Genomic DNA, 18096 nt, shown 5'->3' with positions numbered 1-18096 from the left:
ACATTACTGTTTTATAGTCCCTGTTATTTGTTCTTTTTCTTTTCTTTTATTTACTCACTTTAGCCAGCAGTTGCTTACAAGTATTTCAGCCTTGTGTTGCTTATAAAAAGCGTCATTGCATTTGTGGTTTTACTGATAGGTGCGTTTGTTGATTCATAAAATTGCAAAAACAAAACTACAACAAACTACTTACTTGAGCTTCATCAATACGATATATTCGGACAGTCCAAGTAGCTAAAAAATTATTTTAACAGAAATTAAGAAAGTTTGCCAGGATTAGGTTCGCAACGATTTCAAATAAGCAAATAATTTTAGACTCAAATTCTCTAATAGGTGTCATTTGTGGAACGAATTAAAAATGACTCGACATTACAAGTAAGAACTTTTGTGCCTTGTGAAAAGATTCAGGGGTTTGCTCATGATCTATTATTCAGGCATTGCTATGTCGAATCACGAAGTATCGATTTAGTATCCATTTGGAATAGAATGCGGTTAAGTAGACTAAACTGGTCGCCAGCCTGTGAGAAATTCACAGGATTTCAGCTTGATGGGTCTCACTAGTTTGACTAGAATTACTGCATGTCATAAACAGGCTATTCGGCTAGCATTTGGGGCAGAATACGGGTAGTGACAAGGAAGGTTGGCAGTATGAACGATGCAATGGTGAAAATACATTTAAAACTATATTACGCTTACCATCAAGAAAACACCATTCTTCGGTGAGTTTAGAGTTAAACATATCCTAATATAAAAACATATATGATTAGTTAGAAAACATAACGGAAAAAAAAGGCAGAAACTTGTTCTTAAACTTGCGTAATATACTTATTCGCTTTTGTCACTTAAATTAAGTTTTTAAATTCTCATTTTTACAAAAAATTTTGATTGATTGTCAGAAAGTCTTTAAGGGGTTTAAATTTTTTATATGTATTTAATTTGCCAAGATAGTCAATAAAGACAAAAAAAAATTTTAAAATTAATTTTTCTCGTTGATTCTTAGAACTCCAAAATCTTCAGTAGTAAAATAAGAAAGACGCTTATAGAAAAAAAAATCTGTCAACCCCTGTATGTCATTACAACAATACTTACTCCAGTGATATTCATTGTTTGCAATTTTTTGCGCATGTCATCCAGCTGCCAGTCAGGATCAACTTCCAAAGAGCACATTTCAGTGACAACTGCCTTAATTTCATCAATGTCATATTTAATGAGAGAATCGTACTGAGTAAAATTCAAATAGAACAACTTGGTACGAATGGATTTCGGTGTGATCAATTGCTCTTGCGATTGATGGTAAGATGTATGGTGAGGCTATTTGAAAATCACAGAAAATTATATATTAAGAAGTACAGAAGGCATCATTATACGAAGAGTGACAAACAAAAAAAAAACAAAAAAAGATATCCTTACTTTTTTCTTGGCTATCATATTAGATTGATTACGTTGTTTAATTTGTATGCGAGAAGGGTTCAATCGGCACGGTTCACCATCAACTTGCATTGATATTTTATTGTTCGTAGTCAAGATGGCGGATTGACACTGATAAATACGAATACCGTGTCCACCTACTTGTGTTGCAAGCTGAAAATAATAATACAGAAAATAAAAATGCATTAAAAGTGAAAAAAAAAATACCAACAGTATTTTCCAACTTCGGTGTTTCTTTTGCTGAGATGTACTGGGAGTCAACGTAAAATGCAATGTAGGAAACGAATTAAATGTGAAAAAGAAGGCATTAAGATACACATACCATTGATTTGGACGTCAGACCGATTATCTCTAAATAACCATCGTTACAACTTTGCGGCAAGAATTCCTGAAATCAGAAGATAACTTGATACTTTGGGAAAATGTTTCAGTGAAAGCTAGTCAAATCAAAATTAAGAGGATAGATAGTAAGTACTACAGTATCATTAAGGGCTGAAGATATAATATTTGCTGATGCATAACAAAACGCACATGTCAAAAATTTCTAATCACACACACCACCTTTTTATAGGTTCAGAAATTTTTTAAATTGTAAATTTAACATTCATGTTTCATAAGATAAGTTATATAGTGGAATGTGTAGCTGAGAGGGATTTCTTTCTTTCCTAGCACACATAATTTTTCCATATTACTCCAAACTTCATGAAGACATACTTCGCTATTAGGATTTCCCCATGGACTAGTGCCAGCACTATATCTAAAACAAGAACGTAAACATTTTACAAGCTGGTCAGTAGCCATCTTGATGAAGAAAGACCAATGACAAACATTTAACACATGTAGGAGAAGTAAGCACAAACTTACGAGGATATATTTAAAAATATTAAACAAAGTGGTTTTAATTCGCGTATTTTTTCAATAAGTTCACACCCATCACACTAAAAGAAATATAATAAATATAATATTAATAAAATACAAAAGATTCTTAATAACTGTGAACTCGAACCCTTGAAAACTAAATATGCTAACCGTGGTTTTTGTCCAATAGGTGAACGATGCGAGAAATTAACGCAATAATGTTACAGCACACCCTTTTTTATTGCCTTCTATTTCGAACTGTTCCTTATCTCAAACACGTCCTTCAATCCCTTAGAAATTTTCCTATTTAATCACTTTCGCTCAACTTACTGTAGTATCAACAAATACCTCGACCCCCGATTGCCTTAATGTTAATAATTTCTAGGCCCCTCGGTTTTAAGAATTTCACCAAAGTTTTTCGTTCTCTTCCACGCAAGCAGACAGGGAAAGAAATGTTGAAGATTTGAAGCTAGCGTGACAATCATATAACAGTGGCAACTCTATCAATAAAAAAAGAAAACAAATATGTTGCTGTAAACTTACCAAGAGACTATGAATACATTTATATAAATCCTTGTTTTTTCTTTTCATTAGCGACTCACTACCTAACTAAACAGGAAAAAAAATTCACTTTAGAAATGAGTTCTTTACATCCAGGAGGTTAAGGAGAGACCTTCTTGACTCCTTGATTACACACCATGACGAAAAAAATATGAAGTTGATGTAACAACAAACCTTGCCATAAAAGTATAAATTCTTTAAACGACTTGTGAATCTTTCAGGATTTGCCTCTAAGAAAAAATAAGAATCGACTGTTTAAATATACCATACTAAACTTAAGAAGTAACTTCTATCGCTACAGAGTGGCCACTTGTATTTAAAGAGTAAATTGTGATGCCTTTCTAGAAGTGATAGGTTCAACAACAAAAGAAGAAACTTTATTGAAAAAAAACCTGATGACTAAAAAAATAGACTTTTACAAAAAATAGAAAAATTATTTTCCAGATTTTTTGTTATTTTTCTAACATAAGTTTTCCCAGTAAATCGCACTTTTAGAAGAAGTTTCAGAAAGTGTTCAGAATACTTAAAGTTAGTGACCACCCTGTAATATCTAGGTAAGGTTAAGTAAAATAAACAAACCTCTGGATTCATGAAATTCCAAACAGACATCAGCATCTGCACCGATACTGTAATAGTTGTTCATCACGGATAGTGGAAGCTGTACAAAAACGAATAAAATATATCTTTAAATTATAAAAAGAAAAAAGAAATTTAATAGCACGCCCATATCCATAAAAGTTTTTATGCAATTTTTACGGATGAAAACGAATTCAAATATTATTGCAAGATGATAAACAGTGAAGAGCAAGGATGCTAAACATACATTTAAAATTACTTTTCAACGAAACACTAACGGTATATTATCAACACAAATTCAAATTGCTATGCTTTAAAAGATTCGTGGTGAAACTCACAAATATACATCGACAGTTGCCTTGTAAAATTAACGTCAGTGAAGGCGAACTTGTATAAATCAGAGTAATGTTTTTCTAACATGAAAATTAGGAGCATTTCGACTAGTTTAATTTTGTGAAGTATGGCTTTTTAGTTTTCTTACGTAAATATATCTTTTAAAAATCGACAGAAAATTAAACTCGGTTAAAGAATCCAAAAAGAACATAGATTTCGAGATAGCATTAAATTTCTTCTTTCTGTAAATTAAGTTAATATCTTATTAAATTTTAATCCAATTGTGTTTCTAGGCAAGTTACTATAAAGATTGGCAAACCCAGTCAGTTTAAACGGCCCACGCGAAAATAATTTTAATTTCTTTACGATTTTTTCTTAAAGTAATGAATACGAAAGAGAAGGTCATTTAAAAATTTCGCTCGGAACAAAAATATCAACACGGGGGTGGCGGGCAGAACAAAATAAATATGTTTAATTGCACAGAAAAACTTTCATAACCATGCTATAACTAAGCAAACAAACTGGTATCTCATAGACGCAACACAAACATACCCTCGCCACAGAATTGTCGTCGCTTGGATCAGTTTCGACGGGTGCGTTACGATTGGGTTGTACATCTATATCCCACCTGGAAACAAATAATAAAGAATCACAAAATGTTATACATGAAGATGAATCGAAACCAACACAAGCGCAATGACGTGTAAATTTGTTTACTAAGAAAGTGTATACCTATAATCAGTTGAATTAAACAGCGCGCTGAGAGTGTTAAGTGCAACAATAAAGTGTAAATACCTATCAAGTCTTTGCACTTCACCTTCCTCGATGTGACTAAGAATTTTACTAAGTGGCTCATCAGTGTAGCCCTGAGAAGAAATGAACAAGGAAACACATGAATAAAATCATAAATCCTCTATTCCCAGAACATTGCAGTCTTAATTTGCACAAGAGTTTTAACAAATTTTTCAGAAGAAGGGTGGTTAATTTACGGAAGGGTATAAAGGCACCTACCCCGCCCCAGCCGAGAAATCTTGCAAGATCATTTCCAGTTCCAAGGGGGAGAACTGCAACGGCGGGTGGAGGATTGATTTTTAATCGGTCGATTTCAGATAAAATCCAGCCAACCTAAAATTAGATTTAATCGCCAGACGTAACAATGCTGACGCACAAGAAACTCAAATATAAAAAACACAGATTCTAATTAAAAATTAGCTTATCGATTTGTTAAAAATTACAGACATTTTTAACAAATAAAAGACATATAATTCCATACGTCAGAAGTGTTTTGTAAGTTAATGAATTTACCGTTCCGTCGCCCCCACATACTAATATGCGAAGATTAGGCACTTTGCGATACAGATCAAGGCTGAAACAAAAAATAAACATGCATGAGATTCACAGCAGATAATTTTCGAAAATTGGAATTTCTGGACAGCTATTTGTTATTTTTAAAAGTTAAAGTAAAATTTAAAAGTAAAAAAAAATGTAGTAGATTTCAATTAACTAAATCTAGCTAACCAAAGGAAATTTGCATAGACCCTCATTAAAATGTTTGAAGAGAAAATATGTTTTCACGCCAGAACTTTATATAGCGTTTCTGCTTACCGAAGGGAAAGGGGTCTCTATTTTGTTTGTTCAAACATTATCCTTTTTCACCTCTTCAATAATTCAAACATTTATCCAACTTACCTTTGGTCGGATGGAGGCGTATAATAAACAGCCGTTGTTTAGGGGGAATAAATCAAAAGGAAGTTTAACCGTAAGATAGGGAGATGATTCAAAATTTGCAGGATACCATAGGATATAAGTAATCCCTACGTTTTCCAGATTAAACATATAACTGTAATAATATATAAATTATGCAGTATATTTTTTTCTCTGTTTAACCGCAATATCGATGTATCTAGTATATTGTAACATGAATAATGACCACGGGCTAAAATAATTTTCTCACAAAATATATGCTTACCCAAACCTAGGTCCACCATGTGACAAATCAAACACCTAAAAAAAGAAATTAAAAATACATGTAAGCGAAGGACATCGTCACCAAAAGAGAAATGTTTTAGTTGTATTCCAAACGCAAAATTATACCTGTCTTGGATTTAATATGTATTGATATTTTTCTAAAATTCTAGCACCCTAAAAAAGAAAAAAATGTCCTTGCATAACATTCTCAAATGACTAAAACGATTAAAAATACAACATAGTACTGTTGTTACAAAATAGATTATTTCAATTCTTTTATCACCAAGCAGGTCACTACATGAGCCCAGATGATCAGCTTAGAAGAAACATTTGATAAAACTGTCTCAGACGCAAATTTCATGAAAATAACAACACACAAATTCTGAGATCAAAATAGGTAGTCAAATTTGTACTGTTATGAAGTATATTAAGTGGTATTTTTATTCTAGTTTTGCGGAAAGCCTAAGTTCTAAAAATGAGAAAAAACATTAAATTTTCATTTATATTGTCATAGGTATACAAAAGAAGAAATAAGTTCGTAACACCAGTAGACGCACACATGCAAATGGATTTTTTTTTACTTTTTCATCATAAAATGCATAAGAAATATAAAAATTCTAAATTAGGTGAGAGAGACCATGCAGGAAAAATGTTTTTGGAATACACATAAATGGTGTATTATAATAATTATGTGATTCTTTGACAAGAAAAAAGGATGTTTGCCTTTTTTTTTGAGGAGATATGAGAAGGCTTTTTGATTTGCAAAAGGATTAAGGATATTTACGAAGGCGTGCGAACCCTGGAATATACATGACACAAAGATTACATGCTTTACATTTGCATCAACAATAATTCATAAATATATGGATTATAGGTTGTGTATATATGTTCGGTGTGATTATCGAGGTGAAAATTGTAAAAGCCAGATTTTACACCCCAACTCAAATAAGCATCCCTTTTTTCATAAGAGACCCCAGGTGTACTGTTTGTTTAGCTCTCCTTTTAAATATGCAATCCAGGCTTTTTAATTAACGAACGATGATTGGCACAGGAAGAGGTAACTTAATTTACCACGGCTACAGTTATGTCGCTACCTAACTGTAGACATTTTTTTCTTCAACAAATAAATTGTTGTTAACTAGACATTATTATACACATTTTTTTCCTTAATAAAAATTCCATTTTTTTATCCAACTAAATAAACAAAACTAATTTTATCATCTAATTTACATATCTCAATAAAAACTAAAACACCCACCTGGTTACCACCGCTTTTTGGATTAACGAAGACAAGTAAAGGAATTTTCAACTTATCTTCAATCGGTTTGATCTATAAAAAAATTTTTTCTTAACACCCACTTTTATTTTGCTGTGTCATCATGACTTTGGTAAAAAGTGCAACCAAACAGAAATGTTGGAAGTAAGGCTCATGGTATTTTCAAACTTACAACAAATGCTCGTCGTTCTTTACTGGAATGTCTTCTAGTTGATGGCCTGCCACCTCTTCTATTGTTTATTTGTGAATACTAGGAACCAAAAATTGACAAAAAGCTTTAAAAATCATCAGATGTTACCGAATAGGTATCTAATTCACACTACAGGGTGCATAAAAATGTCAATTTTTCCTAAATAATTTAAGGTAAACATATTCACCTTTCTTGGGGGTAATTTAACAATCCAAGATGGCGATAATATCAGGTTTTTATGTATACCCATGTCGCATTGGGATTCTGATAAAAATGTATTTGAACATTCTGGTTTCATGTGATATGCTCGTTTACACCAGGAACAATTTACAGCAATATAATCTTTTTGAGTTTTATACGACAACATTGATTGAAAAGCTTTTCCACATGAATCACACCGACCATCTAGTTTTCGTCGGCGAACAATATGATGAGGTGGATTTGTCTAATGAAAAAAGTAAATTAAGAATAATGATGCTAAAATCAAATACAGCCACATCAGGGACTTTTGAGGAATCACTTTTTTTTCAACAAAAGGTATGCTTTTATTAGTAAGATATTATTATACATATAAGATATACTTTACAAAAAATATTAATATTTTGTGTACTTCTTTTAACAATCATTAAAACCTGCTCCTCCACACAATCTGTACAAGCTGACACACAGATTTAAAATGTTACAATTCTAGCAGATTCCAGGACAATTTGGGAGGATTAGGGGTCACAATTTAGGATAAATCACTCAAAAATATACAAAAACCATTCGATATTTTAGGAGATCTTGACAAGGCGGGGAAGCACACTTTCTTATAATTAATCGAGCCTTTTTTTAGCATACATACTGATTAATCGTTTCACAAAACGTGATAATAAAAAAGAACTACTTGGAACTAAAAAAGAATACATGTCAGGCTAAAAGATTTTAGGAATCATTATTTTTGTTCCATATTTTAGGTAATTAGAACATTTTACAAGAATCCTGCTTTTTTAGGTTATTCAGAAGATTTTAGGAGGTGTGGCCACCCTGTGACACTGACCCAAAATAATAAATAATTTTCTGAAACTGCCCATAACATAGATTTTTAAATATAAGCAATCATTAAGCACAACAACATTTTTTAGTAATTCTCTTTAAAATCATTAGCGCATTCGGCTTGTAATCATCATGTTTCAGGTTCGAGTCCCCATTTTGGCGCATTTTAAATGTATTGTTGTCAGCCCATTTGGAGCAATATACTGGCCATAAATCAGCTAGTTCGTCAGGCAAGCAAGTTAGAGCAATGCTAAATGTATCTCTGGCAGTAATGTAACACAGTTAAAGTACAGAGAAAGAACTAGCTGTTAGGAGTCCAACTTTCCGTTACTTACTTAATCATTGCTTCCTATTTGTCAACGGTTGTTGATCATTTCAATCAAGTTGACCATTTTCGTTTAAGTGGAGACCCACCTTAAAATAAACCTTACCTCAACACCACCTTTTGGTGCAGCTTCTCGAAACGTTAGTTTACATTTTATTTGATGTATCTACAAATAGATTTTTAAAATTCTCGATTATTATATGAAGAATGATACCAAAAAACATTCATTTAAACCTATCCCTTTCAAGAAAAAGAAAATCACGTTTGTAAGAAGAAAACAGGTAGCAAATTTAGAAAACTTGGAGAAAAGATTGCTATAAAAACCCATTTTACTTAGTATTTGTAAATTGTTCAGATGTATGGTATTAATGATTATAGTGTGATTCTTCCTACATTGCCTCTTTTAGAAGAAGATATCTGGATAGAGCATTTAACATTCTAAATGTGGTTAAAAACTCTCTCATTGCAGCATGAACAACAGGAATAGAAGCAAAAGTTTTCAATTGCGACATGAAATCCAAAACAAAATCAAGAGGCAAGGGGAATTTTTGAAAATGAAGTCTCATGGGAAAATTTGAAGGTGGAGGTGGTGTCTATATCATTACTGAAGAAGTCTAGCAAACTTACCCTTTCCAGTTGCTCAATACACTTTTGATGAGCAACTACTTTACAAACTGTACATTTTTTGCGAGGGCCGGTTTTCTAAACATATCAAAACATAAATATATGTAGCAAAACTTGGGAGAATTAGGAATAAAAATATAGGGTAGAAAAACACAAAGTGAACAATAATTATTAACCAAAGTAACCGTTCTCCATACCTTACAATCTTGACTAACAAAACAACCTGATGCATCTGTTTCTATCCATATGTGTGCACCATTTATCGCATGTACTGCCCAGTCAACTTTATTTGGAAAGATTTGTTTGCGTGCATCATGAATCCATTTTTCACTCTGATCGACTGTTGAAGTTGTTCCATGAGGCATGGACATAGCCTTTCTGTGAAAAGAAAAAAAAACACAGATGGTAATATGTAAGCAACACAAAAAAATATAGAAAATTACCCTATTGTTAAAAAATTGAGAAAAAATTTACACAGGGTTACTATATCTGTTTAACTAAGTATCTAAATGGATTTTGCATCTAGTTTACATGCTAGAAAGGATTCTCAAATTCTGATGCCTAAAAATGCTTTCTTATTCTTGATGATTACAAATCCTGAAGAAAATGTAGTTCTTAGAGTCCTTTTAGTATTTCAGTATATAAGTTTAACAAATCTTTATTTTCTGCTACAGCTCTTTTTACAGTCAAGGGCTGCAATAGATTTACTACTATTATAAAGACAGATTATTACTATTATAAGTCGGAAATGCAATCTAGGCAAAGTGAGAACTTTGAAGACTGGATACCCGCCCTCCCTACAAGAAGTCTAGATACGCTACTGATTTCAAACTAACAATAAGCAAAATATCATGTTTAACAGAGGAACATGTAAATATGACATGCCGCAAGACAAATGACACACATATATAGATACGAAGTGCATCAAAAGTTCCAAAGGTTACAAAATAAAAAGAGATACATAAAATATAAATACTATAAAAATACTGTAACCAAATAATCGCAACAGTCTTACTCATATTTAACATCCTTTAACTTTGTAACACCTGAACTTTCTTTCAAAACATCTGCAGTAGACTGAAATTTCCCAAAAAGCCGTTTAGCAAGGCGAGGAGATGGTTTTTTTAAATTATCGTTACCCTCACTTCTTAAAGGAGGTGATAGTGTCTGACCTAACAATCGCTTAGTAATTCTTGGGGAAGATTGTGGTGAGTTCTTCTTGCGATATATTTGCAAGGCTGCATCGTCTAATGTTAGTGGTGAAACTGCAAGAGTTTCGTTCAACCTCTTTGGCAAAGTGGGTGAAGAATGTCTACGTTCAGAATTCTGAGGCAAGGGTATGTAAAACTTATTATTTGCCATTGTATCAATAATAATAAACAACAGTATCTATGTACTTTATGTACTCTGTAACATTATGTGGAGTCCAATTACATTACACTGTAAAATGTAAAAACTGTCTTTATAAATAATAACACTTTCCACTCTTTGTCATATCAACAATAAAAAAAACATCTACAGTCAGTTTACTAACTTAACAAAAAACTCAAAAGTAATTATGTCTTTTTAGTATGTATGTGTGCATTATAATTGTGTTATTCATGTCATTATGTCAACATACTCATTGAAGCAAGAAATAATAGACCTATTAGCTTTCATTGTATTACTAACTTTCTAAATATGCATCAATTAAGTCATTATATTCTTTAACAAGCACTGACATGAGCTGGACAAAAAATATAAATTCTTTTATTAACAACTCAACATCCACAGAAGAATAAAGTCAAACTTAAAAAGTAAACAGTAAAGTATTCCAGCTTGGGAAAGATGATTAATGTAAAATTTGATTAAGCCAATGTATGCTTAGGTGTAGGGAGAAATATTCTGCCCACTACATAAACATTATTTACTTATGCAACACAATAATTTAATAGGCTACTAAGATCCCACACATTAATCAAAGAATGATAGAAACTGGACCTGACATTGCAAAAAGTAATTGAAATAAAAATGCAACAATAAAAAACTGTGATGCTAGACACCAAAACATCTAAGGTATGTCTTAAATTATTTTACTTTATGTATAATGGTAAAGTTTCTGGTAAATAAAGAGTCACATTGTTAGCAAGGTACTAAAATAACAAAAAAGTTAAAGAAACAAAATAAAACAAAAAACATTTGGAAGTAAATAATAAAAAGATTGTAAACAAAAGAAAAAAATAATTCGTAGAATTATTTTTGTTTTATATAAGTCAAAACAGGATAGAAGTGGGCAGTGAAATATCCTAGAAGAATAGTAAACAAATTTTATGAATTTATGTTTAAAAAACAGGATTTTATGGGTTAGCTAGCTAGAAAAGATTAAAAACATAAAAAGAGAAAAATCGTACTGACTCTATGTTGCATCTATATTTTTTTTAGACTTCTTTTTTCAACCAAATGTTTAAAGGAATAGATAATTCTCTGTAAATTACTTTTATAATATGTTTTTTTAATTTTTTATTCAATGAAGAATTATTCTGTACTAATATCAAAACCATTCTATTGCACCTTAAACAATAGTAAAAAGAAAAATGAATTTAATATCACAGGAAACCTAACACTTGAAACACTTTAGCATTCTTCAAGGTGGAGTTATCCTCTTGCAGCATATTCAGCAAAAAGAAACCAACATACAAAAAACCATAAAAAGTAATAACTTATTCACAAAGAACAAATTTAAGTAGGTCTGGGAATTTATTATCAGTACCAACCTATCAGAAGAAAGCCATCCAATTCTTTTTTGCATTTCCTTCACGAATACAAAACATTGGAAAAGGCTAACTTAATCCAATTTCTTAAAAACACCCATTGGCCAGTTTATGCTGTTTGTGCTGCTCTTATCCCAACATGTTCTTTTATTTTAAAATGAAAAAACAAAACTCAATGAAAGCCTATACGCAGCATATGTTTAATATCGCTTAAATTCACTACCAAAACATACAGACAAGAAAAACACTAATCTAGAGGGTGATTTGTATTGTTTTTAAACACAAATGTTTTTGTTCAGCTTTCTTTTAGTTAGAGAAGTTATAGATGTTGAATAAAACTATTACAATTTATTATTAGTCCACCTACGCACTGTTCAAATATCTAGCAATTAACTTTATTCTGCAATTTTCACACATGGTTTCCTCATGAACTACAAACCTCATAAAATAATACAATGAAAGTATGATGAAAAACACGACTTTGAAGAAAAGTACAGTGTAATGGATTTACGTATTACTGGTTTGGATGGAGGTACTTAAAAATGGAAACAGAAGTTGCTTCAAAAATGGAAACACCAGTACAACAATGAATAAAAAATAAAAACCATATTAGGAACAATCTGCTCTGAAGGTAGCTTTATTAAATATTCATCACTTATTTCACTGGCAGAAAATTGTTTTTTTGTAATGTTCACACTGTTTTCATCTCAATCTAACTTTTTTTTATAATATTGAGATACAGTATAATACGAGTCTAATATTAGACACTTTATTTTCTATTAAAATAGATGGAAAGACAAATGAAATATATCCACTTTTAATATGTTTGTAGCCATGGTTTTTATGTGATGTTAAGCCAAATATTCTAATTTAAAAACTGTAGCATCCTATCTTCCCAAACACAAAGAATATGAAATATTTATTCCTGCATTTTAGTTGATGTTACTGCAAACATGTGTAAAATCTACTTAATAAATCCCAAGTTTATAAAAAATTATTTAAAATTTAAAAACTTAGTGTATAAGCCTTGAAACTAAAATGCCAGAATTTTAGAGAGTTCTTGTTTTTTGATCAATATATTTTTGTACGAAATTGGTTAAGATTGACAGATGAAATATTGTACGAAATAGTAAACACACGGCAAAATATTTCAGGATGGTATTGCTGGATAGTATTGAAGCGTTATTAACGTAAAAGTGGGTTAAAGGAGTAATGCAACCAGGGAATATGCTACATGATTATAAATAATGTTAATAAAAGAAGTATATACAATGAAAATTTGAAAAAAAACAACTCACCACTTGAGAAGATAATTCACAATAACATTTTTAGTTAAAAAAGGAAGGGTCATCAAAAGACTAAAACATTTTTGAGTATTTGTGTTATTGTGTAAAGTTTAAAATTGACAACAAATTCGTAATAACATTAAATACAGAAAAATAAATAGATTTTATTCACTTTTAAGAATTTTTTAATAACCCACCTCACTTTTTGCAAACCCTGTTCCTTAAAAACAAAACAAAACAAAATAGCATTTGAATTATTTCTAAGAAAAAAAAAACAGGATAAATAATGCAGCAACACACACACCACTGCATTTTAAATGAAAGAAAGGTGTTGAAACATCAATGATTTATGAAAAGATTACGTGTACATAATTGAGCTGTTGTTGCAGAGTTAAATGCAATACATTTTGAGCACGTTTACAAAAATACTGGATTTTTGATGTAGAGCTTTCATTTGAGATTATTAGGTTAAAATTAAAATTATTTGGTATTCTTACAAGAAATAGAAAGAGCAAACAAAAGCAAAAAGCAAACAATCAAAAACTTTTAGCAACATAACATACTTGTTTTATTAGCCACACAACATCTCTTCTTAAAACACAAAAAAATTAAACAAATGGACAAAACAAGCAAACAAACAAACAAACAAACAAAAAAACAAACAAACAAATAAATAAATAAAGAAAGAACAGACAAACAACAACACTGCCTATCTGGGATAGGTTTGCAGTCAACACTACATGTTTTTACAGTTTGCTTCAAGAATATAAACGACTTCAAATTATACATCATATCACCCACGATATTCCTACTGATTGTAAATAATTTATAAATTTTCATTTTTCAGTGATTTTTTTATTATGGAAAGTGTTGTGTGCAAAATAGAATTTCCAAGGCTTAGCTAAATCATAAAAGATTCAATTGGAAGGGAACTATTGTGATGTGGGCAGTAGTGAGGCAAGATGTAAACAAATTGATAATAAATGATACACAATCTCAACACCTACTTGCAGCAATATGGAAATGCCTATAATAATTCTTCAAATTTGAAAACAATCAAAAATCATAAAGGAAAGATATGCAGGATTCGTATAGTCTGACCTTTCTCATAAACTAAATATTTCAGGGTTTCATTGATTAATAGAAATAACGAATGGAAAAGTAAATACAAGAAACAAACTAAAGATAAGCCTAATTCTAATAAAAAATATTTGTTCCCAGTAAAGAATAGCGTGGGGGAAAACAGTTTCTTAGATACTTCTTCACAACAGTTGATATATATCAATAATCTGTAGGCGTTTAATTGAACCTTCTTTGCAAAAAAAAACCAAAAACCTTTTAAAAAAAATTAGTTTAAAAATTTGACAAAATAATAAATTTTATTGTTAGTTCTGTTTTTCTGCTGGACGAGTTAACAATTTACCAATAGATTGCTCACCATAGTTCTTAGAATGAGCACATTAAAAACATATCTGACAAAACAGCCACCAAGTACTATTTTTGCCAGAGCATTTCCTTTTTTTACAAATAAAAAGTTAATACAGGTTTTGAATTAGGGCTGAAAAAATAAAAAAAAAAAAACAACAATTTTTAGCCAAAGCCTTGATTTCTTCCTTGTGTTATAGCCAGGTATGTTCATCACCACGTTTAAAACAAACAAAAAAAAATCCTTATAATATTACTAGCCAAGACCCTGTGTCTTTACCATTTCTAGTTGGTCATTTCTTTTTTTTTGAAATAATTTCTCTTACACTAAGTCTGGCAGTTAACATTATTAAACACTAGCCGTATTCCTATGGAAAAATCCACTGAATGTCTCATTTAATCCGTGTAAGGGATAACAAAGAAACACATACAACACAGTAATTTGGATTTTTTTAAGTCACAATCTGCATTATTCTATATTTATACCCGCTAACACAAAACATTTAAAAATATAAGCAGGTGCAACAAAAAAAAAAAAAAAAATAAAAAAGATAAAAAATTTGCTGAAACTATATACTTGCTTTGCCATGCCAGAAGTACACCCGGAGAATAGTATACTAGACAAAAAATCCAACATATTTCGTTAAGTCTTACAAAAAGGGTTATTACAAAACTTCCCCAATTTACAGTTTGTAATAAATCATACCAAATCAGCTATTCAGTCCATTGCATACAGCATCCGTCCCAAAATTTTACTCAAAATATAAGAAATCAATAGTTAACAACAAATAAAAGAGATATATAAAAACTTGAATCATTTCAGTATATTGCATTGTACAGTAATAATTTAATGCAAAATAATCAAAGAACAGATTGCCTTACAGACCCAAACTCATAATCAAGAAAATCAAATTATTTTGATTTTACGTGTCAGGAAAACAGTACAAACATGCTGTGCATGATAACAATGCAGCGTTTTCGAATTTAGGAATTGAATATATTTCAAACAATTGAAATGTAAAAGATGTAAACATTGATTTAAAGGGGAACTCCAATAAAAATCACATTTTTTTTTTCTTTTTATATATATTCAGAAATGCATAAAAAATTTTGAAAAAAACTTACTTTACTTGTTTTCCTCATTTAAAATTGTTGTACTAGCCTTCACATATTGAATTTTTTTTCTCATAAAAAAACAGACAGGCCCAACATCTATTAGGACTGGACCTGATTATAAATAATGACGTTGTGCAGAAACTTTGAGCGAGTACAAAGTGAGTACAGAGAATATTCACATTAGTTTACATTAAATTGCTTGTTTTTGTATGTACTTTACCTTTAAATCTTAAAAAAATGGATAGTTGTTCTGCGTTTGGATGTATCAATCGATCAGAGAAGTGTAAAGAAGTTAGTTTTCACAGAATCCCGTCTTTGAAAAAGAAAGAACCCAAACAAAAATGGATCAAAAAATACGTCATGAAAATCTAGCCAGCTATCAAAGGTTTTATATTTGTTCGTTGCACCTCACTGATAGTTCTTTTAAAAGAGAACTCCAGGAAATAAAGTTTCATGAAATATTGCCAATTCGTAAAAAAGCCTTTTAGCTAGTCAACGCGGTCGAAGATTCTCATTTCTTCTTTTCATACTATATACTCGATTATAGTTTGCATCCACACAACACAACCAAATAATGTTTTGTACATTTTTATATTAAAAAGCAGAACATTATATCAATTTTCAATACAAACACCGATAAAAAAATTATCTAGTTAGACATGTTTTCTTCGTAGCGCTCGACACTTTCTATTCTTTGTCTTTCAAAAAAGAAGCTTTTTTGATGGAAGGACCTGACAGATTTTTTCAGGGGGTAAATGTCCCCATTTTCTTTTACTCTTTGTTAATGTTCATGCTGCATGCAATGCAGATAACACAGTTTCTAAAACAGCTTTGTTAAAACAACCACTTGAAAATCAGTAGCTTCTGTAACGCATGACCTACGATAATGATAAGAGTGATTTTTATTTATACAATACTAATACCCCTGTTTTACCAACTTATCATGACACGAACATTATTCAATCTTTTGATCACGTATTTTAATGGTTCTCCATCACAGAGAATATTTTAACATTACATAAATTTGTTTCCTTTTGTGTGCAAAAAAGCACGTGCAGAGGAAAGACATTGCTGAATGGTGAAATAAAAATAAGTTAGCTTGTAAAGTAAGAAACTTTATACATCTACTGCATTATTAATTTTTCCCTCGTAAGACACAAGAGGTTCGGAGTCGTATAGCTGTAGCTTTGTAAAGTCTTTTACAAAGCTATAGCTATACGACTGTCTAAAGAGTTTTATCTGATTCTAAGCTTTCTAAGTTATAATCTTCTTTCTAAGTTATATCTTCTAATCAACGAACAATGCAAACAGTAAGTAAACAAAACTTTTAGAAGGCGAGCCGCCAGACTTTCTGTACAATGTGACATATGCTTATTTATTGGGACCTAGTCCTCTCGGTTTACGCGACCTTGAAAAATTTTTTGAAATTAAAGATGTTTCCAGACGCGGTAAAGGTATAAATTAAGATTATTAACGACTGTTGCAGGTTAATTTTGATATACTTATGTATTGTCTTACCAAAATAACATTTTTTCAAAAAAAAATAATTTACTGGAGTGCCCTTTTAAGTTTGTTTACATTTAGGTTTATTATAACGACATCAACTTTGAATCACCCACTTCATAGCGTTAAAAACAGTTACAATGGAAAAATTTCTTTTACAGTTTCTATAAATTCTTTTCTGGGATATACACGCCGTATTTTATAAGAATAGTGTGTTTTGGTTTCAGCCTCAATGTTCCTAACTTTTTTGACAAATCCTATCCTCATTATTCTCAATATATTTTTACCATGATAATAGGTTGCTATAGGTTGCTATAGGCTAATGGCAAATTCTGCTACATGTAACAGCCCATTGCTTTGGACAAAGCAATAAAAAAGTAAACTTCTATTCAATTTTATGCATCATACAAATTTTTATATTTAGAACAAACAATCAATCTTACACATATTCTTAGGATATTCTAAACTTTTGACCCATTGTTTGTAGTATATTCTTACAAAAAAAGTGCTTAAAGAAAATATTTTCCAGGTCAATACACAACAAAGAACTTAATATTTAAGGGGAAATTTAGCTCTGGAAGTTAAAACGACTAAAAAATCATTATACACCTAAATTCATTCAGGGTTTGGATTAGAAAAGTAAAGTCGGTTTGCAAAAATTTCGGCACTCTGTAACTAAGTAAGCCACCTAGATGTGGCCTGGGAACACCTTAGATCAATTACCATTTTTCTATCGCCACTCTTTGTTCTTAGGCTTTTAAAACGCGATCTAAAAAGCATTTCTATTGTCGGTTTTCATTCTTAAACTTTTAAAATGCGACCTAAAAAAGCTTTGCTATCGC

At 30.9% G+C, this 18096-nt stretch overlaps 1 protein-coding gene across 7 annotated transcripts in view; it reads right to left on the bottom strand.

Moving 5' to 3' along the window:
- LOC130654775 (diacylglycerol kinase zeta-like) overlaps positions 1-18096 on the bottom strand; it is a 39302-nt gene that overhangs the window by 4640 nt on the left and 16566 nt on the right. For 5 of the 7 annotated variants that reach the window (XM_057457393.1, XM_057457395.1, XM_057457397.1 and 2 more), the window contains exons 2-23: positions 9372-9552; positions 9178-9252; positions 8657-8716; positions 7378-7635; positions 7173-7250; positions 6983-7054; positions 5851-5898; positions 5726-5760; positions 5062-5122; positions 4768-4881; positions 4552-4622; positions 4309-4384; positions 3427-3505; positions 3022-3077; positions 2830-2895; positions 2293-2366; positions 2143-2185; positions 1751-1816; positions 1411-1581; positions 1090-1311; positions 697-742; positions 194-234 (exon numbers count right to left, since the gene is read on the bottom strand). In XM_057457393.1, the coding sequence (XP_057313376.1) occupies positions 194-234; positions 697-742; positions 1090-1311; positions 1411-1581; positions 1751-1816; positions 2143-2185; positions 2293-2366; positions 2830-2895; positions 3022-3077; positions 3427-3505; positions 4309-4384; positions 4552-4622; positions 4768-4881; positions 5062-5122; positions 5726-5760; positions 5851-5898; positions 6983-7054; positions 7173-7250; positions 7378-7635; positions 8657-8716; positions 9178-9252; positions 9372-9552 (1993 nt within the window). Of the gene's footprint in view, positions 1-193; positions 235-696; positions 743-1089; positions 1312-1410; positions 1582-1750; positions 1817-2142; positions 2186-2292; positions 2367-2829; positions 2896-3021; positions 3078-3426; positions 3506-4308; positions 4385-4551; positions 4623-4767; positions 4882-5061; positions 5123-5725; positions 5761-5850; positions 5899-6982; positions 7055-7172; positions 7251-7377; positions 7636-8656; positions 8717-9177; positions 9253-9371; positions 9553-10189; positions 10680-11927; positions 11978-18096 lie in introns of those variants that run through there. The other 2 variants (XM_057457396.1, XM_057457392.1) reach the window with 2 other exon arrangements.

This window comes from Hydractinia symbiolongicarpus, chromosome 8, assembly GCF_029227915.1.
Source record: "Hydractinia symbiolongicarpus strain clone_291-10 chromosome 8, HSymV2.1, whole genome shotgun sequence".
Lineage (NCBI taxonomy): Eukaryota > Metazoa > Cnidaria > Hydrozoa > Anthoathecata > Hydractiniidae > Hydractinia > Hydractinia symbiolongicarpus.
This window is presented reverse-complemented; position numbering and strand designations above follow the sequence as displayed.